General features: G+C 38.8%; 1 protein-coding gene across 5 annotated transcripts in view; it reads left to right on the forward strand.

The window, feature by feature from the left end:
* Positions 1 to 21447, forward strand: part of COL14A1 (collagen type XIV alpha 1 chain) — a 268310-nt gene that overhangs the window by 203447 nt on the left and 43416 nt on the right. For all 5 annotated transcript variants that reach the window (XM_030875687.3, XM_030875690.3, XM_060287056.2 and 2 more), the window contains 5 exons: positions 1298 to 1384; positions 7256 to 7309; positions 8928 to 9023; positions 10183 to 10236; positions 10613 to 10666. In XM_030875687.3, the coding sequence (XP_030731547.1) occupies positions 1298 to 1384; positions 7256 to 7309; positions 8928 to 9023; positions 10183 to 10236; positions 10613 to 10666 (345 nt within the window). The remainder of the gene's footprint in view (positions 1 to 1297; positions 1385 to 7255; positions 7310 to 8927; positions 9024 to 10182; positions 10237 to 10612; positions 10667 to 21447) is intronic.

Genomic DNA, 21447 nt, shown 5'->3' on the forward strand with positions numbered 1-21447 from the left:
GGATTGGAAACTGTAAAGGGAAACACTCAGAATCTTATGGAAAATGTGATCACCACATCTCCTAGGAAGGACCCAGCCCTTCTCAAAACTTTCCTTTTCATTTCTATCACTGAAGATGTGTAAATCCCGTAGTAGAAATACATGGATGGAGACACAGTCAACAGCCATGGCGAAACCATTCCCGAGTCTGTGGTCATAGGAGGTCTGCTGTCAGCCTAATGTGGGGGGATCTTTCAGGATACTTAAGTTTGTATTTCACTCAAGCTGCCCAAGATATCAGGCCAGATATGTTAGCAGGGTTTTTATCCTGTAATGAGCTGCAACTTTTAACTATCGTCCAATATTTAGCGAGAAGCATATAAAAGCTCTTTGCTCAAAATTTTTGGGTTTCTGTTGTGAATATTTCAGAGACTGAGATCATTTTCATCTTGATAATTTAATTATCATCTGTGCTCTATTCAGCTCTAACGTTACATTTCCCCAAGGTCTTAGAAAATGAAGCTCACTTTCTCTGTATCCAAAGGGACAGATGAACCCTTCAAAGTTCTGTAGTTTCTTATCCCAGGAAAGACTTCTTTTTAGCTGCGACTCCAAATGTGACATTCACAAATCATGCAATAGCCCTTAGCAAGTGCTCTGTCTTGGTTTACACTCCAGTAACTCATTCAGATACATTCAGCCTGGTATTCATCATCTATCTTGTAGTGTTACCTGGCAGCAAAATTCTCCAAGAGGAAATGACCTATCCCAAAGCTTTAGATTGATGCTGTGATGTTTTCTTACTTTCAGTCACAGAAGGTGAGCAGTAGTTAAAATTGTTACAGGGATGATGTGTTTAAGCACTGTTTTTGTTTTCTTTTGTTTCTTTGTTTTAGTGTAGATGCAGTTGTTTTGATGGACCATTCCAACAAATTTTCTTTTATCCTTTGAAATGGAAAAAAATGTTGTAACACAAAGGACGTGTTCAGGACCTTTAGTCCATAGAGTACTACTCCTCCAACTGAATTAAATAGTAACCAGAATTTTTTTTTTTGCACCCACTTCCGCCTTTCTTTCTTCACCTGGATTCCCAAGCTCGTTTTATCAACATCCTTTGATAATAATGATGATCTAGAGAGCCATTCATTGTTTCTTTCAAGAAAAGATTTTGTGGTCAGAAGAGAATATTCTCTGCCTTTCTAGACTAATGCTCACTTACTAATTTTTTTGAAGTGTCTTAAAGTGTTTTCTTTGAGTCCATAAAGCCATTTGTATAGACCATCTTGTTAATAGTTATGCTATTTCTTTTTCTCCTCAGAGGGATGAAGAGACCTGCCCAGAGCTTCCACATTCCTGCTCCTGTTCTGAAATCAATAAAGGGGCTCTGGGACCAGCAGGCCCACCGGTAAGTATTGCCTAGTTTGAACTTAAATTGTTCTTTAATAATATTTATAACTATCACTTGTTGCGTGTCTGTGCCCATCACTGTGCTAAATACTTACTCACTTAATCCTACAAGCAAACTGAAGCACAGAGAGGTCAAGTAACTTGCCTAAAGAACACAGCTTGGAGGAGCTGCTCTTCAAATCCAGGTCTCCGTGACTCCTATAGATGATGCTCTTAACTGCTGCAGCACACTATGTCTCACAGTGCTATCTATTCAGAATCTTCCCTTTGAAGTCCTGTGGCTTATTTTCAGTGTGAATGTTGCCAACATCGGCCCCCTGCTTGTTGCTGTAAGATTTGCATACATCCCCTCTGCCCATTCTATATCAACATTGATAGTGAAGGGAGGTTTTTCAAAATCACTAGGAAAAGTATCCTATGTGAGCATGAAGTTCTCCATTACTGACTGGAACTTCATACAGAAAAGAAGGGGGTGGGGAAAGGGGAGAGGAAGGAAAAAGGAAGGAAAGGGGAGAGGAAGACAGGAAAGGAGAGAGAGAGGGAAAGAGAGGGAGAAAGAAAACCTTTTTTTCTTATAAACATTATATATATATATATAGATTCATACATGTAAATGTACATGTAAAAAGTAAACATAACCTTTTCTCATTTGGTCAAATACTATAAAAGGAAGGGTTTTTATTGTTGGTGTTGATGTTAATTTGCAAAATCATGCTAATTTATATCATATTTCACTCAAAGAATACATTTAAAAATTCTTAGCATAGGTTGGTAACTGTCTATGTATCTCTACAAATAGGTCTTTAAAATTTTTTTATACAATTTTAAAGGTTAATTTCCATTTACAGTTATTATAAAATATTGGCTATATTCCCTGCGTTGTACAATATATCCTTGAGTCTATCTTACACCCAATAGGCAAGAAAATATTTTTTAAAAATATAAAATGTATATAATTGCACTCTCTGGGTCTTTGAATTGACTGTGATAGATCTTTTGTAATAAGTCTAAATACTTATGTCTAACCTGCTAACCTGGGGTTATCAGCGTTTCTTTAAGATAAGTATGATATAGCTGGTCTTTGGTTAGGAAGTGGCAAATATATCAAGGCAGAAAGACAAAGAAAACAAGGAGAAGATGCAGGAGCACATGAAATCCAGACCTTGCAGGAGGAATGTTCTGAGGCGGACCTGTGCTTACATGTGGCTTGCTGTTGGCAACCGGTGCGGTCAGCACGCATGCGTAGATACCCCTCGCTGACAGCTGGTGTGCAGCATGGACATTTGCTCCAGGTTGGCCCCACCAACATAGTTTGTCTTCATTTGTGTAGCACACTTACCGAACTGAACAAAAAGGAAGAGAACCTGCTGAATGTATCCGGAATATATCTCATCAGTCTCTCCTTTATCTTTGGCACATAGAACACTCTTTCAAGCTCTGGCCGTAGACCCGAATATTGATACTTTTTTTTTTTTTAACAAAAGACTCTTTATCCCAAAGAAGCAAATGTGGAGTTAATGGTAAAAGCATTAAATTTAAATAAGACTAGGTAATACATGGAGCCACTGTGAACCTCCATTTCCTCATGTATAAACAACACCCACCTCTTGAACTGGTATTGTGAGGAATACACAGAAAAATATGTATAAACGTATTTTGTGTATTATAACCCATTGATCAGATGTAAGGAGTTGTCTTTAGTTTAATCTGGGAATTGAAAACAAAGATTTATTTTCGACTGTGTGTGGCTTGCTTTTTTTCATCCCAAAGTATGTCTTCGAACTTTATCAAGGTTAATCACATTGTTTAGTTTATTCGTTGTACCTTCTGTAAGGAATTCCACTATATAAACAAGAGTTTATTGACCCATTACTGTGGAGTATTTTCCTGCTACAGTATCATTACAGTGAATGTCCTTTGTATGTCTCTTTGCAAGCTTGAGTAAGTGCTCTTGCAATAACACTTAGAATTAGATTTGTTGGAGAAAAAAGAAGGTGCATGTTCAACTTCACGAAAAAAACCCCAAATTACTCTTCAAGGTGGTGGTCCCAATATCCTCTCCCACACACTCTGTATGAGAGGTCTAGTTGCCCTGCCTCTCACCAGCACTGTCTGATGTTGCCAGGTGTGAGAGCTTTCACTTATGATGACTGTAAAACTGTGTCCTTGTTCTTTTTTTTTTTGGTACGTGGGTCTCTCACCGTTGTGGCCTCTCCCATTGCGGAGTGCAGGCTCAGCGGCCATGGCTCACGGGCCCAGCCGCTCCGCGGCATGTGGGATCTTCCCGGACTGGGGCACGAACCCGTGTCCTCTGCATCGGCAGGTGGACTCTCAACCACTGCGCCACCAGGGAAGCCCCTGGGTAATATTTCTTAGTGGAGACATTTACTACCCCTCCCATAGCTAAAGTGGAAAAAACATCTTGATCCTCCACCTGCTACTGAGACTTTTTGTTGTTGTTCTAGCTCATTCAGAGGGCAGCCTTTCAAGTTCCTCAGCTTTAAAGGATGTTTCATATTCTATGCTTCCTCCACTTCTCATAGGTCCCAGTTCACATTTCCTTGCCTTGTGTGGGCTATAAAATACACATTTTCCAGCAAACCCACAAGCATCTTCCCCTTCCTCCCCCAAGGCAGCCTCAGTGTACGTGCCTGCTGCTCTGGTGTTTTGTTTCTTCTTCATTCCTGGTATTTAAGGTTTCAGTTCTCTTAATTAGAATAATGTTTATTTTATTTTAAGTAGCTTTAATAAGCTTTTTTAGCTGGAGGGTTATCAAGTTTTTTCATCTGCAGTGCTGCTGGAACAAGTTACAAAATATTTACATATGACCTAAGAGTCAAACTTCATAATGAGAAAAAAAGCAGCAGAGAAGTGAAAGAGAAGGGTTGAGTTCTGACTTCGAGAGAAAGAGAGGTAAAACAGAAAAGCTACTGACAGTTTCAAATATTTAAAGTATAATAAACCATTGAAGAAATAGTATCCCAAACAATATGCAGTAAACCCCGTCTGATGATTTAACATAGTCGTGATTATTTTCTCACTCAAGAATTTACACAGTGGTATTACGTGCCAATAAAACTCTAGTAAAGCCATAGGAAGCCATGGGTGAAAGAACCATATTTCTTTTGCTTAGACTAACCCTTGCTTATTAAAAGGATAGAAGTTTATATCCACAAACATTTGTTGGATTCTTGTCATCTACTCCATGATAAGGTTTAGGGGTAAGGTGGAAAATAAGTATAAAAAGGTTCCTGGATTTAGAGACATGGTACATCGTGTGTGGATATCTGTGAGCCAAATTGCCACATTTGGACAAAACCTTCAGTTAAAAACCAATCATTTGGGGCTTCCCTGGTGACGCAGTGGTTGAGAGTCCGCCTGCCGATGCAGGGCACGTGGGTTCGTGCCCCGGTCCGGGAGGATCCCACATGCGCGCGAAGCGGCTGGGCTCGTGAGCCATGGCCGCACAACAGGGAGAGGCCCGCATACCGCAACAAAACAAAAAAAACAATCATTTAAGATGAGCAAACAAAATTAAAGAGGTGTGCCAGAATGGGTATGTTAATTGGGATGCATTGGGCTTGTTGCAAGAAACAGAAAATTTGACTAACACAGTGGTGTAAATCATTGGGGCATTTGGACATTTATTGTTTGCTCAACAAAAGACCTAAAGGTAGATGATCCCAAGCAAATATGGCGCTCAGCAACTTTATCAAGACCCAAGCTTGTTCCAGTTTCCAAATATGCTTTCCTTAGGCTTGCGGCTTCTTGATCAAATTGGCGCAAACCAGTTAACATGACCATTCCTGGTTTCAAAGGAGGCTGAGCAAGCAAATCTCTGTCTTTATAGCTGGAAAAATGAAAGGAGTCAGAGAAGACTCTTTGATAGTCAACCAACAGTGTCTGCCACAGTTGGGAAAAACATTTGCATCATCTATAACAGTTAAAGATGTAGCATCCAAATATATGAAGAATTCTGTACATTACAGAGAAAAAGACTTGTAACCCAATAGAAAACTGGGTGAAGTATATAAATTGTTAGTTGTATTGAAATAAAATGTAAATGGACAAATGTTATGAAAAGATGCTCAATCACAGTAGTTTTAAGGGAAATAAAAATTAAAATAGGAGTAAGGTATTGTTTTTACGAGTCAGGTTCATAAAAATGCAAAGTTTAACAATATCAAGTGCTAATAAGGTTTAGAGAAGCAGAGACCCTCAAACTCCTAACAGATGAATAAATTGGCACAGTTTTTTTGGAGCACAATTTGGCAATATATCTGCCTATCCATTAAATTTCATTGAAAATTCTACTTGATGATATGTTAAATATTAACATTTGTACTTAAATCTTAAAGTTTGTACTCAGGGCATGTATGAGGATGTTAATTGTAGTTTAGACAGCAACAAATTGTGGGCAAAACTCCTCCATTTCCAATAACGAAAGAATGGTTAAACAAACTATCCATTGTACAGATAACTGTGCAACTCATTTAGAATAAGTTAGTCATGTTATGGAAAAACATATTAACTCAAAAATATATGTAAAGTGTTCTATCACATATGCAATCTATATATATCAAAGAATACCACAAAAACACTAATAATAGGTAATATTTTCTATAGATACACATACATAAAACACAATTTTTTAATTGTATTTTAAAAGTCTGGAAGGTAAGCAACCAACTAATATTGATGGGGGCGGGGGAGTGAATTTAATTGCTAAACTGGAAGAAGCCTTAGCTATCACCTGATCCAGTCTTTTCCCAAGTGATGCAAGTGTTTTGCTGATGGTACACAAAATGATTTTCAGTAGTCATGGACATAGCAGGAAATCAACTAGACTCACATAGTGAGAAAGCTATTCCATTTTCAATGATCTTTTCATCCTTCTGCTCAAGTGAAAGCAATATTCTCAGACTGGTGCCCATATGACCCTTCTAATACTTACCCATGCCCCTTTTTAACAAAGAGCAAACCAATTGCTCACAGACTTCACTAGGAACAAAATCTAGCTAAATTTACCAACATTATTTATAGCATATTTTTAGGTTTATCTTATATTCTTAGTAAGTATATAAGAATACTTATATACTTACTAAGTATTATATAATACTTATATACTTAAGTATCTATATGTTTTTCATCTACTATAGTACATAATATTTGCTTTCAAAATAGATTTAAGTGAAATATGAGTCAATTAAAAAATATTCAGAGTATATTTGCATATATGTATGTACACATATACAAAGCATATGTTTACAAAGAATGCATATACACATATATACATATTTATTATGTATGTACATATGTATGTATGTATATAAAGAAAATGCTATTAAATAATAGTACAGGCAGTGCATTAATATGACAGAAATTTTGAGGGGAAAATGCAAATACCTGAAGTTTCAGAAACACTAATGTCATTAGCTTTTTATGGTATAAATAAAGAAAATGAAATTGTTACTGTTTTATATGCTTTTTACAATTTAATTAAATAATTTAATCTCAAAGTCTTGGTATAGGACATGCATAATTTTAGATTAACAGTATATTTTTATTATTTGCGTCATCAATAGCTGTACTCTTACACACTCAATTAAAAGATCCTGTAGCTTTTTTTTTTTTTAATTTAAAGGGATTTTGCATAGAACGTTTGCTCCAATTGTGTAATCATCAGCAGGAAAAGGTGAATCTGGGGGGTAGATTTCCCGTTCAGGATCATGATGCACATACACCATTACACAATGTGTTGGCCTTTATACAAAATGAGAATTACATAATCCATATTATTAAGTAAAATGAATGAAATATATTGCTTTCAGATTTGTCTTTGTGCTAATACTTAACATCTGTTTGCCAGGGTGGTCCAGGACTCCGAGGACCAAAGGGCCAACAAGGTGACCTGGGCCCAAAGGTAACATTCTTCCTCCCTCTCACATCACTAGCCATAATATAATTTTGGAGTTAAGTAATATTCACCCTTCGCAGTTTAAAGCTCCTTATGTTTTTATGAAAGTCGTGTTGAAGCCTTTTCCCTTATTCTTAAAAGCTTGTGTTTTTTCATCAAAAAAAAATTTAGTAACTTAAGTGAAAAGAAAGGTTTCTGGGTAAGAAATAGAGTGTCAGTGTTCCAAGTGGTTTAGTTGCTTAGGCAGTTCTTGCTCATATATAGTCTTCTTTTCCTCTATCTGCAAAAAAGATGTATCGAGGGAGCACTGAATCACAACTAGGCAGCAGTCCTCCAGGTAATTTCTTAGGTTTCAGCCTCCTCCTTCTCCCCTCCCACCAGGTACTGTATAATCAAACACACAGCTCTATTTTCCATTCTCACTGCCCAAGGCCATCAAATGTGGTGGTTCAGGTTGTACACTGTACAATGGCACCAACTAAGAGGACCAAGTTGGTGCCAATCCATGTCAAGGTACACATTTTTCTACTTTGCAAAAAGGTGCCCTAAGGGTTGGCAGAAGCCCAGCCACTAATTGAGTTCAGGCCCCATCATCCTGTACCTGGCTTTTGGCAAATCTTCTAATTGTTCTTCTGGCTCCAGTGGCTTGATTTTTTGATTGGTTCTTCACATCTGCCCCCAGATTCATTTCTTTAAAGTTATACTGGATCACATCATACTCTTAAAACCTGCAGTCATGTGTGATTGCTTTGAGAACACAATTCACCCTCCTTAGCATGACATTCAAGGCCCTTTATAATTTACTATCTCATTTTCACCATGTTGCTCCGAATCATCGCTCCAACCACCTTGCTTGACTTAACTGCTTCAGTATGGTGACTTATTAAATTTGCATAGTATTTATTCATGGAGAAGAGAACATTGCAATGTTGTTTTACTAGAAAATTGGAAACAAGTAGAGCAAGGTAAGAGCGAATGTGGAGGGTGGGGGCAGGCTTACAGGGGAGAAGTCAGTGAAAGAAGGCTGAAGATAATTAATCAGGTAGTACGCAGCTCAAAACTCAGACCATAAGATATCTTCTTTTTTTGTTTTGTTTTATTTTTTGAGATTGTGACACATTTTCTTAGGCAGATACTTGATGTCTTGGCTCCATCTCATACACTACAAGGGAGGCAATGTCTTCAGTAAACGCAGATGAGTGCTCCAGAGACAGATAGTTCACAGTAGTGAAGGGGGAGAGACTATAGTTCGGCTGGATGGTGTGAACCTTCACAAACCAAGAGGGTAGTCTTGTATCACTTACATCTTTTGGGTTTGTTGTGGAGTGTGGGCATCTAGTTACTCACATAATGGGCACAATGTTCCTATTTATGTAAGCAAAAATAAATAAATAAAGTTGCAGCAACTACTGTGTGTTTACTCTTTTCTTTACTGATGACACTTTGCCTGGGAGGTGGATCATCTGAGGCTTGGTGTCTTGTTATCCTATGAGTGTTTTATGTCTTAGGAAAAATTAGTTAATGAAATAAATTATAAACGCCGTAAGTAGAAATATCTGGGTAGCAGATATTTCTGGGTACCAGAGGGTTTAACTTACCTTTGGGATGACTTCTTGCCTTCCAGGGACCAGATGGCCCTCGGGGTGAAACAGGCCCTCCGGGACCTCAGGGTCCTCCTGGACCCCAAGGACCAAGTGGTCTGTCTATTCAAGGAATGCCTGTGAGTCGTGTGTAAACATTCAGATGGGTTTTATTGTTATTACTTCTCCATGAGTTATATAGAATGAACTATTGTCTTCTGTGCCTTGATAATGATCCTCAGCCTCTTCCAACCCCTAAAAATAAGAACTGAGAACTGAAAGTAATAATTGAGACTTCATTCATTAGCCAATTTTTTGTTCAACGAAGGGGGTCTTTTACAAACAGATATGTGCCTAGGGAGTAGGTAATTTGTCTATAGAAAAGAAAGCAGGGCTTGACATGTATGGCCCTTTTTCTTGTTTGACTAAGTCCTTAGGGGGTATGATAAAATCTAGAAAGTGACAAATGTTATACAAATTTAAGTTATTCATTTTGCATTTGTAGTAATTGTGGAAATAGCTTCATGAAAGCCTTTGAATTATGATCTTTATCTCAACAGGCCTCAAAGTGTGGTGCTCTGAGTTTTAGATTATAGACAGTATACTCTCTACAGCCACATTTTTTTTGTATAAGTTGTACCAATGAAAACAAATTCAATCCCACTCACTGATTTTCAGTGATCTTACTAGACGGATCTAGATTTAAGGAATAAAAGCCAATCTCTGTCATTAGTATTTGAAGCATGATGCTGTTAAGCACATTTTTAGCAATCTTTCTGTGCATATGATTGTGTCTCCCTAGCTAAGAAGTCTTTTCCAGAGTTATTTTCACATCTTAGAAAGCATTAACATGCCAGTTTGTATAATTACTACCACTATTACTACTACTAACTATTTGTTGAGGTCCTGCTACTTGTCAGGTACTGTGTTTGCTTTTCCATTCTTATAAATTTCTGGCCAAAACAAAACAAAAATATAGAGAGATATAAGCTTTAAAATCTAAACTATAAATAATACTGAAATATTCAACTCCCCTCACGTATTTACAGTATGAGCTTAGCCATATCAGACTGTATACACTGTGTTTAAACTATTCTGCTATATAAACGTTCTGGTCTGTAGGCATGCTTACCTAGGTGGTGTAGCTTATGTGAAAAGTGAAATACGCTGTATTTGGATGTTAGTGTGAAAGCAATTTAATGTTGGAAATGTTAAAAGAATCAGTGGAGAAAAAGAAAAGACTGAGAATTTACCTATTTACCTGTGTGAACTTAACCCCACGTCCTTTTGGTTGTTCAGGGAATGCCAGGCGAAAAAGGAGAGAAAGGAGCGACTGGACTTCCTGGCCCACAGGTATTACTTTTCTTCTTTTATTCCGTTGCTCTCAGCTCTAGAGCTTTGCCAAGAAGAAAGAAGACTGTAGCTTCTGAAGTCAGTTGTGATCTTGGCAATGAGTGGTTTCTACACTGAGGACCATTAGCGTGTATTCGTTTACTTCAGCCCCCTCTTAGGTCCTACTGATGCTCCCCTGGGTGAGCCCTGGTGGGGGACACTTCTTTTCCTTCTGGTGAATAACTTCTGGGTTCTGAATGCTCAGTCAGGAAGGCCTCACCTTTATGCTATCAGGTTTGTTTGGAGGCCTTGATTTATTTCAGGGAAGCTGGGTGAGAGGGTAATTGGTTTCGATAACTTGATAACTCTGCCATTTTCCTGTCCTTGCTGTATCTAGGGCATCCCAGGAGGTGTTGGTTCACCAGGACGTGATGGCTCACCAGGCCAAAGGGTAAGGACTTGCCCAAGGTTGCTCGTTAGCACAGTAGATTTCTCACCAAGTCACTCTTGCTGTTGGCAAGTTCTATGCAAGGAAGGCAAACCAGGTGTTTTTTTTTTTTCTTTATTTTTTCCTCCCATCTATCTGCATTCTACCAATCCTGCATCTGTTTCCCTTAACTGGTATTCTTCCATGTCTATAACTTTCCTCAAAATCTAGAAACTTTCATCAAACCTTCCCAAATTAACCACACCTCTTTCTGAATGTTCCCGTAACCTGAATATAGTTTGCACTGAATAGTGTGCTTTGGTCTAACAGATTTTCCAGTTGTTTCAAATTCTCAGGGAGCAAACCTAAAGGAAATCAAGAATCATATGAATTGGAATTTAGTAATTATGACTCTCTGTAATATTCTCCATTTATTTAATATGCATCAATTATCAATTCCTGTTCAAGTGGACAACAATAAAAGAAAGTATAAGGATGGTTGAGGGACGAGTTAACAACTAGAGTTTGTTTACTCAACATGTCTTCACTGAGCCAGGGTTGAGGTTCTTGTCCTCAAAGAGTTTATAGCTTTTGGGGGGAAATAGAACCAAATAAGAAACATATGCTATAATGGGAGTATTGACAGAGCCCTGTGGGAGCGCAAAGAATAGATAACTAAGCCAGACTTGGAGGGTGAGGGAAAGCTTCCAGAGGGGGCACCATACAGACTGGATTTCAACTGAGAGATAGAAATTAGCCAGATACATGAGGAAAGGAAAGCTATTGCAAGTAGAGAGGACAGCCTATATGGCATATAAAGGAGTGGAGTTGAAGAGAAGGTGGGGCATTTCCATTTCTGAACCTAGTTCCGTATGGCTGGAGATTAGACTGCAGTGTGTGTGTGTGTGTGTATACGTGCACGAGTGTACAGTGTGTGCACACAGGTGTGGAGAGATTGTCAAGAGATGAAACTGAAGTGGTAAAAACAAACTCACAACAGCTATCTTTTTTTCAGACCAAGGATTTTGAGCTTTAACAGGAAGGCAATAGGAAGTCATTACATGTTCAGCAAGGGAGAGAGGCTGGTCTTCCTTAAAAGGACACTGATGTAGACATGTGGGCAGCTGCACAGTTTCTCTCAAGACTGAATTATATATAGTGTCCGCCACTTAGATCCAATCCAGTAAAGGACAACACATTTGGTGACATTCCCTGGTATTTCTGAGGACAACTAACCCACTAGGTTAGCAAACGATTGGCTGGAAGACACACTTCTCTACTCAAACAAGGCTGCCTTTAGCTATACTGCTCAAGAATAAGGAAATCATTTTTTCTATAGGAGTGTAGGTGTGTGAATTTAAATTCCTTCCATGTTGGGTTGTTTTTTTTTTTTTTTGGTTTCACATCCAGCTTTCATTTGCTTAAAATCTCAGTTTAGTCTCTATCTATCAAATGGAATTAGTTTGTAAAGCATGTCCAGGTGAAGGTATCTAAAAGAGGCATTCTCTAAAAGTTAGATTTATGTAGGTTTCTTGTACATGTGGAAGGAGTGTCTAAAAGTATTTGTATGTTTTGGCAAAGGGCTTAGGCTAAAATCCTGTGTGGTTACACACCTAGATTCCTTCATGATTCCTGAAGCTCTGAAAACAGCAATTCTAAAGATTTGGTTCTAGTCTTGGCAAGGAACTCCCAAATCAAACATATTGGATTAGTGTCTAGATCGTTTGGGTTTGGAATTTTTTTTTAATTTTTTATAAATATTTTGCCATTCTTCCAAACATGTTTTATTCTATAGGATAAAAAGTCTTAGCGTGTAATAAAGCGTTAATATATATGTACATGGATTTTATTTCCCTCTCTCGCTCAATCTGGAGGTAAAACTTTCAAGTGTCTCTAATTCCTATTTTGAAAAATTCTTGGATGGGAATGGAATTGCTTTTTAAAACTGGTTTCCAGAGGATACTCTTTCTTTATAGGGCCATGTTAAAAAAAAGATCGTGCAAATCCTGTGACAATTGCTTTAGAAAAGATATTGAGGGCAATACTATTCCAGAGTACAATTTGAGGGGGTGCCAAAAACACAGAATAAAATATAGTGGTGCCGCCTAGAATTGTGTAGCGTGAGGAGGGGCTTCCCTGCTTGAGGAAGGAACCACTTATATATTAGGTTGGCCAAAATTTTGTTCGGGAATGAACTTTTTGGCCAACCCAATATTATTTCAATATCTTGGCATCTTATTTAATAAGATATTAGTTGAGCACATATCTTAACTGAGTACCTACTATGTGCCATGTTCTATGCTCAGCTTAGAGAGAGTTGTTCATTACTACCTCAGAAGGAAAATATCCAGAACAGGAGAGACTTTCAATAACTAAAGGAGGCAATTTGTACATCATCTACCAGGAAGAAATAGAAGGAGGAAGTGGAATCAAGACCATGACTCTTCCCTGGGGCCAGGAAAACCAATGGGTCTTCATCGGAAACAGTCAAGCTGGGAGGAAAGATGGGTGAAAACAGAGTTATTTAGGAGGCTCTGATCTGTTTAGTCAAGCATCTGGGGTCTTAATGAAAGTAAAGGGTCTAAAACAATTAGATAGTTATTTAGCAGGATTGTACAGTTGGAGGTCCAGGACCAACTTTCATAGTGGTAGGAACAGATCTCAGACATGGAGCTCCTTCTTTCTGGTTAGGCTGTGGGAGAGGGTGTTGCTGAAAGAGAACTAAGGACAGACACTTAAGATTATTCCTGCTCTGCCTCTGAATGCAAAGTTGCATTCAGAAAGGAAATAATAATAGTAGTAGTAATAATCATAATAAATTATAAGTAATAATAATGACAGTAACAACCGTGGCATAGGACAGACTGAGAGCAAACACACTGGATGATGAAACTTACTGCTGAAATGCCTGAGAAACTAATTCCAGAAAACTGTCTGGGGAATCAGGAAGACAAGGTTATTTTGTCTTTTCTTTACTCGAAGCCCTGAAATGACTTCCCATTACTGTGCCTCATTTCCTCTGATCTTGAGTGAGTAAAGACCACTCAAGGCAAAGAAGGAGGAAGCTGGGATAAATATGCGTGGTGATGTCCGATCAGTGCTTCTAGCTCCTTGGAGAGTTGCAGAGAGCAGGTGAGTGAGGTGTGCTGTAGGAGTGAGGGGCTCTTCCTTACTGGTCATTCTTCCTTTTTAATCATTGTCTTTTCTTATAGACTGTTAAGAATTCATAGCCCAAAGCCAGAGCCATCACCTTGACTATTAGCTTAGGGAAAGGTTAGCATCCCTTACCCAGAGGCAGTGCCAATGTCACTTATTCATTTAGTCTACAAGGAAGGAGGGTTTAGCAGAGACTAAAAAAAAGATTAAGCATCTCCTCTTTAAACAGGAAACATGTTTTCTAATGTTTCTAGCTTATTCTGGCTTTTCCCAAGGGGAATCTTTGACTTGTAGAGGCAATCCTGGGCCTCAGGCTATAAGGAAGTCCAGCAAAAGTTGGACTTCTTCACTGAACCAGGCTCAGCCTCTTGCTGGGAAGCCAGTAGAGCACAATGCAGGACCACACCACATAAAGCAACAGCGCAAGTGCAGAGTTAACAGCCAAATGTATTCAGGCATCAGTTTTCATTCTGAGTCATTGCAGCCAACAGCATCCTTGTCTCATCTTTCTTTTCCACTGTCAGTCTTGCCATCTCCCTTTTTGCCTCCTTCCTCTTCTTTTCTTGGTGTCTCTGACCCCAGGGTCCACCCTGTGATCTTTGGGTTCCTCTGATGTAGGGTGGATCTCTCATCCCCCACCCTAGACACCAGGTGGTCCTTAGAGAAACCAGGAAAAACGGGCAAGACATGGATGATAAGTATAAGCAGTGAAAGAAAGAACTGAAAAGGAAAGGAAAAACTACCTCTTTTCTAGTTCTGAGGCTCCCTCATATCCAAGACCACCAGCTTTCTGTCAAGCATTCCAAATAGAAACTTTTAAAATTATTTTTATTTTCCAATTCTTACTATGGTTTTCTAAAAAGTCAGAGAGACAAGAAATAAAAATGACCAGGAGATATATATGGTATGGCATCTGGAAGGTAGCAATTCCTCCTTTGTACCAAGGGTGTTAGTTTTAAAATTCCAAGTAAACTGAAATTGGAATGCTTCCTTCCCCCCAAGTTACTGCTCCCTGCCTCTCCTGTCTTCATGCCATAACCACAGCCTTCCTTTTTCATCTCTAAAAGGTGAAATACTGTTAAAAAAGTTCTACATATGAATTCTGCTGAACTTGTGTGGTTACGAGAAGCAGGATGGTCCAGTGGTAAATATCAGAGACTTGGCCAGTTAGCCAGACCTCAGTTTGAACCCCAGCCATGTGACACTGAACCAGTTACTTAAAAAGCCCAAGCCTCACTTTCCTCATCTGTGAAGTGGAAAAAATAATATTCGACTCCATAGAGCTATTGTGGGAATTAATTCATATAAAGAATTTCTATATAAAATTTCAACTTTAGCTGATACAAGTATCCACTATTTTCAGTGTAGACCTAATGAGTCAGGACAGTGCAATATTTTATAATGCCTGTCCTTAGCATTATTAAGGCACCTTAGAAGATTTTAATGAACTATGAAAAAAGTCTAAAGAAAAAGCAAGTGGCTTGTCGTTTAATTTTCTTGGAGTCCACATTGAAAGGACGTTTGGAACACGCTTCCTTTTTATGTGGGTTTGATGTAAACAAAGGCCATACTTGTGATGAATGTCCCACTTCATCAAAGAGAGTTGGACTTAAAATACACTTGAAAAATTGAACTTGAGTCAACGATCTGGATTTAATTCCTATCATAAATGTCAAGCTATGATGAGAGATTCATCTAAGGACTGTTTTATTAAATACTAAGATTCATGATAATTATCCCCTTGAGTATCTTCCTTCCTCCAGAAGAGGAAATGTAAAACTCATCACAAAGCCAGTGGAGAGAACGACACGATTTTCCTTTTCATGGATCTAAACGGGTTTTTATAAAATCCCGGGAAAACATTCTCCCAGTCAACCACAGTGATGACAGTATATGCAATTGGGATTTGGCAGATTATTTTAATAAAAAGGGCAGCGGCCACTGTCATTGATTCTTGACTAAGTGCAGTGCTTTACAAATGTTATGTTCTCCAATCCTCAGAATAATCATGAATTCTAGGCACTGTGACCCCATTATATAGACAAAGAATCTGAAGCTCAGAAAGTTGAAGTCACTCAAACAATGCCACACAGCAAGCCAGCATTGCAGCCAGGATTAGAATCCACTCTCAGGCGCCAACACTGCACTCTTTCCTTCCACAAAGTTATGTTAAAGGGTAAAGTGGGATTTTGTTAATATGGGCAACTCTTCCAGTAAAAATATGAATAAGAAGGACTCCGTCACTGAAGATATCTCACCCAGCATTTTTTTGTGGAGAAGGAACCCAGTTTGGGTGACTTTCTTGAGGAAGTAGAAATTGATTGTTCACACATAAGAATATGTTTCTGTGATTACTTTTCACTTTTACTTGGATAGTGGCCCATCAGAGGAGGGAACTGTTACTTAGGAAATTAGTATCATGTTATTACTGGCTTTAAAGATGCTTCTATTGGGGCATAGGGTACAAATGCTATCTGTCTTGCACTCTGGTTCTAACGCTGTCTCTTGGGGTCAGGCGAGACATTTTTATATTTGTAAACCAGCAGTTCCACAATTTAAATGACCAAATTGTTGTTTTGTGTTTTGTTTTGTTTTTTTAAATATGCAGATTCCTGAGCTTCTGCCTCAGAGATTCAGATACAAAAGGTCTTGGGTATGACTTAGGCATGTATAGTTTTAAAAAAGCTTAATGAGGGCTTCCCTGCTTAATGAGGGCTTCCCTGGTGGTGCAGTGGTTGAGAGTCCGCCTGCCGATGCAGGGGACACGGGTTCATGCCCCGGTCCAGAAAGGTCCCACATGCCGCGGAGCGGCTAGGCTTGTGAGCCATGGCCGCTGAGCCTGCGCGTCCGGAGCCTGTGCTCCGCAACGGGAGAGGCCACTGCAGTGAGAGGCCCGCATACCGCAAAAAAAAAAGCTTAATGATTCTAATAATCAGCTAAGTTTTAGAATCATTGGATAGTATATTATGTTAAGCCCTTTGTGTGTCAAAGTAGTTTCTTGGGTAGAATATTGCTGTGGTTGTAATTCACTGAAGTCACCGTTGCAGGTTACTAAAACTATACACATGTTTATATTTCTATATATACATTTAACTTATATATGTAATATATATATATTTGTACATTAAAAAAGTAGTGTATTGTGTACATATATAAAATATATGTATATATAAACATATATATACACGCATACGTGCTGTGTGTGTGTGTGTGTGTGTGTGTGTGTGCGTGAGAAACTGAAAATTCCCCAGTGTGACTCAACATAGTATCACACTCAGGATTGATCTTGGATCTCTAACCTGGGCCAGTGTTTACAGAGTCTGCGGCTTTTTACCCCTTGGCCTCTTCATCTGGTGGTTGGTCTCAATCCTTAGTTGCAAGTAAAGCCTTATTTCCTATGGCTGACTGCCACGCTGGTCTCTTGCCGTTGCTCTCAGGGTTGAAATTGTGCAGATGGGGTTTCTTCAAGTGTGTCTTTAGTCTTCATTGCTTGAGTTTGTTCCGCTTCAACAAACTCATCAGATGCCAGCTGCTTACAGATCCCACTCTACCTGAGAGTGTGGTGTCCGTCAAAGGACCTTAACAATTGGCTGTGTTACTGCCAATTACGGTTCGTGTCCGTGGTCCACCCTTGCAGGCTTCAAAGAAGGCATGGATGGTGAATATCATAACTGAGTCACTAGCTCTGAGTGCTATTTCTGTTATCTACATAAACATAAATATTCTAGCTTCTAACTTTAGTTACAACACACTTTGTGGGCACATCTGTTTCATCCTTTAGATGCCATAGACAGTACCTTGAAACTACAAACTTTTTAAGAGCCTACGAAAAGTGCTTGCCACCTGAAAAAAGCATGTGTGTTTGCTCTCATGTATGGAAAAGAAAAATGAAAATTAATAAATTAGTTAAATGTCTGTAAAACATTACACTTTGCTAACTTCAACCATGGTTAAATTTAGTATTTATTCCAACATCAGTGATTTTTGAAGACACATTTTGGATAGATTTCCTTTTGCTGACAAATCATAGCCCACCATAACTTAATAAGTTGCTCAGAGCCAGATGTTTTCCAAAAAAATTATAAAAAGCCTTTCAAGTTTTATAGCAAAAATTATTTTTAATGTGGGTTGTTGGTGTGTATTAATATTTTGAGGTGGGAATCTCAAAAAGGAAAAATGATTGGAGCTACTCATGTTATAAAACACCCCTGTTTGTAAGTGGCTGATTTTATGCGCTTTAAAAAATAAACGTATCGGTTTAAGTGAATTCTTACATTATGCTTATTGTTTAATCTTCTATCCCCTAATATACATTCTTCATTGCTTAATTAAAGTTTTCTGTTTTTTATGAGGGTGCTTAATCCGCAAACACATGTACTGAGATTGGCTTCCTGATATGAAATGGATAATTTACAGATCTAGAAATGTTTGGGGAAGTGCAAACCCATTTCTAGCTGTTTAGGGCTGAAAACCATTCAGCTGGCTTTGATTAAAGTGAAGCTGAATCACAAAGCTAGAATTTGCCGATGATTTTGCCATGTAAAATGCAGACATTTTACGTGGTTTTTCTTTTCATCAAGTTTATTGCTTTGATATAAAGAGCTGACTGGCATGTGAGGATGAGCTACAATGTGGGTGCTGCAGTGGTACCTGAGCAGGGAGAGTGATGCAGTGTCCCAACCATCCTGGATCCCTTGACTTAAAATCCACCTCTCCTGTGAAACCCCACACTTGGATTAGGTGCCCTTCCTGCATGTTCCCATGGAATCTTCTAGTCCATCATCATAGCTCATTGTCATTTACTTTGAATTGTTGACTTTTCTCAAAACGGTCACCTCCTTGAAAAGAAACTGTCTTGTTCATCATTGTCTACCCCAAACCTAGCAAAATGCCCAGCACATAGTAGTTCTGCAAATATGTTTCAGTAACGTGACAAATGTGAGGCTTACAAGTAAAACAAATCTTTCAAAGATAAATTTAAAGCGTGATTCCAAAGTTATAAAATAAACTATGTGATGAAATTGTGAACTTCTTTAGGGTTAGGAAGAGATTTGGGGGAAAAAGGGCTTTGATAATGTTTCTAAAATAATATTGAGCCTAACATCCTTTTAATTATAACCAGGTATAGCAAGTAAATTTTAATTTGGAATGAGAGAAACAGGAAACTCACAGTACCCTTAAGAACACCTTTATTCTTGAACTGTTATATGTAAAAATGTGCAGTCGTTCATGACATTCCATGAACGAAAGAGCTAGAGTAAAATGCACTGGAATGGATGCTACTGGTGCCCCGGTCAGAGCCCCTTTACCTGGCAGGTGTACTCCATCCCCCGGCTGCTGTGGGTTTGACTGCTAACAACTCAGTTACCTCTTCTACAGAGAACTACCCTTGGAACTGCCACCTTGGCTCCAGTCAATGACTAACTGATGTGGGTATATAAAACCTTGTGGTAGGTCAACTCTGAGGTGTAACTCACACTCCAGAGCTCCCCATGGGGTCAGACTGAAGCCAGTCTTAGCTAAATCCAATTCTAACCTAACCTCTCTGCCTGCACTGTCCTGCCTCCTTCATACCTAAAAGCTTTCTCCCAAGAACACTCCTGCTATAAATCAAAGGAACAACAACCCAGTCTGCTTCTAGGAAACCACCTCTCAGATAGTCACTGAAATGAAATTTCAACTTCTGAGCTAGATAACTCCCGATCCCTTTCCTCCAGGCTTGTGGAGGGTTCAAGAGCAAAGACGGATAAGATTGGCATCCCCCACCCCTCAGCCCACCCTATGCTTTTCCGGACTAATTATACCTGCAAATCATATTTATTTATTTTATAAATGATAAGTGTATTTTATACATGATAACCAGAGCACTTCTTCCAGGTGCCTCAATTTTATTCAAATTTAACTTTTTATTAGTACCTATTTTGTGCCAACCATGTGCTAGGGAGGAATTAGGAAAGGAACGGTGAATAAGACATGATTTCTGCCCTCAAAAAAAAAAAAAGAAATCTCAGCTTCTGAGGATGTGCTTTTGGTGGAAGAACACAGAGTGAACAAACATGTAGTCTCTTCTTTTGATTTGATCGCACAGAAGCAATAGCCTCTCGGCCAAATTTAGCTCCTATATAAGAATGACATTTCATCCTCTTCGCTTCCAGATGATACACGCATGGTGTCTGTAAATCAAGTGAATTCAAAACTGTTCTCTAGAGCATCCTTCCAGAGCCAGGATGAAGGAGAGCGCTGACAGATCATTGCTTTGTAAACATGATTGGGAGAGGGGAGTCAATGTATTATTTCCTGCAGGTCTTCCTTGGAATAATACAGTTTTCTTTTCAGAAAGTATGACATGGCTTGCCTCCCTCTGAATAAAATTGCCCTTGCTTGTTTTTGAGATTTTTTTTTCTGTCTGGACACAGCCTGGAAAAGAGTCAGGGAGGGCTTCCTGCAGCAATGCTACACTTTTGACTGCTGGGCCATGTGTGTCATATGTGGCCTTACACACGAGTGTGTGTTTGCTTCCCCTCCAGTGCTGGAAGAGTTTTAAGGCAGGAAGCAAATGATGTCCTTTGAAAAATGTCTTCTTAAATTATTGACTATGTGCTCAGAGTCCCTTTTTTTCCTATGTGAGCTTCATCTAGAAAATAATAGTAGATTAAAAAAAATTTTTTTTAATGGTAAGGCCTCCTAAGTTTTCTCACTGACCAGATGAGGGAGCTGGGCTGGAGGAGTTCTAAGGTTCTGTTTTTCTTTTACATATTCTGATTTTTTACACCCTCTTCCTGGATATGCTATATTTAAACTCCATGTAAAATAATTTCTTTCAACCTATGTCAGTATTAAGTTTTGTTGTTCAGCTAGCAGATCCAAAGAAGGATGTATGTGTGTGTGTGTATGTATGTACGTATGTATGTGTGTGTGTAATTTAATCTGTATCAGCGTCTATCACTGAAGCTTTCTGACTTAATAATATTTTTGAATGAATAACTAAAGTGAGTGAATAGGAGTAGTAGAGAAAAAAACCACTAGCCTTTATATTAGTATAGGATAACTGTTATAACAAAGACCCTAAAATCTCAGTGGTTTCAAGCAATTAAAAAAAATAAATGAAATGAAATAAAGTCTATTGTTTGGTCACAGCCAATGCTGTCGACAGAATAGGTAGAGGAATGGGGCTGTGGGGTGGAGCTAGTCTCTAATCCATACAGTCACTTAGGGACTAAAGGTCTTTCCGTCTTGGGACACTTTGATCTTCAACATGTGGGCCCTAAAGTTGTTAAAGAAGGGGAAAAGAAAGTGGAGGATTACCCATAGGAAATTGTTATGAACCAGAAGTGGAATTGGCCCCTTTCCACAGGCCAGAACTCAGCCCCATGGCTCTGACAGAATTGCTGGAACAGGAGGCTGGGAGATGTTACCTCATAATGTGCCCAGGCAGAAAAGGAAAACCATCAAGATTGCTGGGTTCTAGAATCCTCTGCCTTAGCTGGTTTAAAGACTTGCTAGTATTTGAGCGTGAGAGTATGATGAAAGGGCCTTGCTGATCATTGCTTTTCCTATACTACCCCCTCTTCATGCCAACTTTCATTTCGTACCTTTTCTCCCAACTCACACCATTTCCTTTCATCCAGCCTCATCTTGACTCTCTTTTA

The sequence above is a fragment of the Globicephala melas genome, chromosome 17 (genome assembly GCF_963455315.2).
Source record: "Globicephala melas chromosome 17, mGloMel1.2, whole genome shotgun sequence".
NCBI lineage: Eukaryota > Metazoa > Chordata > Mammalia > Artiodactyla > Delphinidae > Globicephala > Globicephala melas.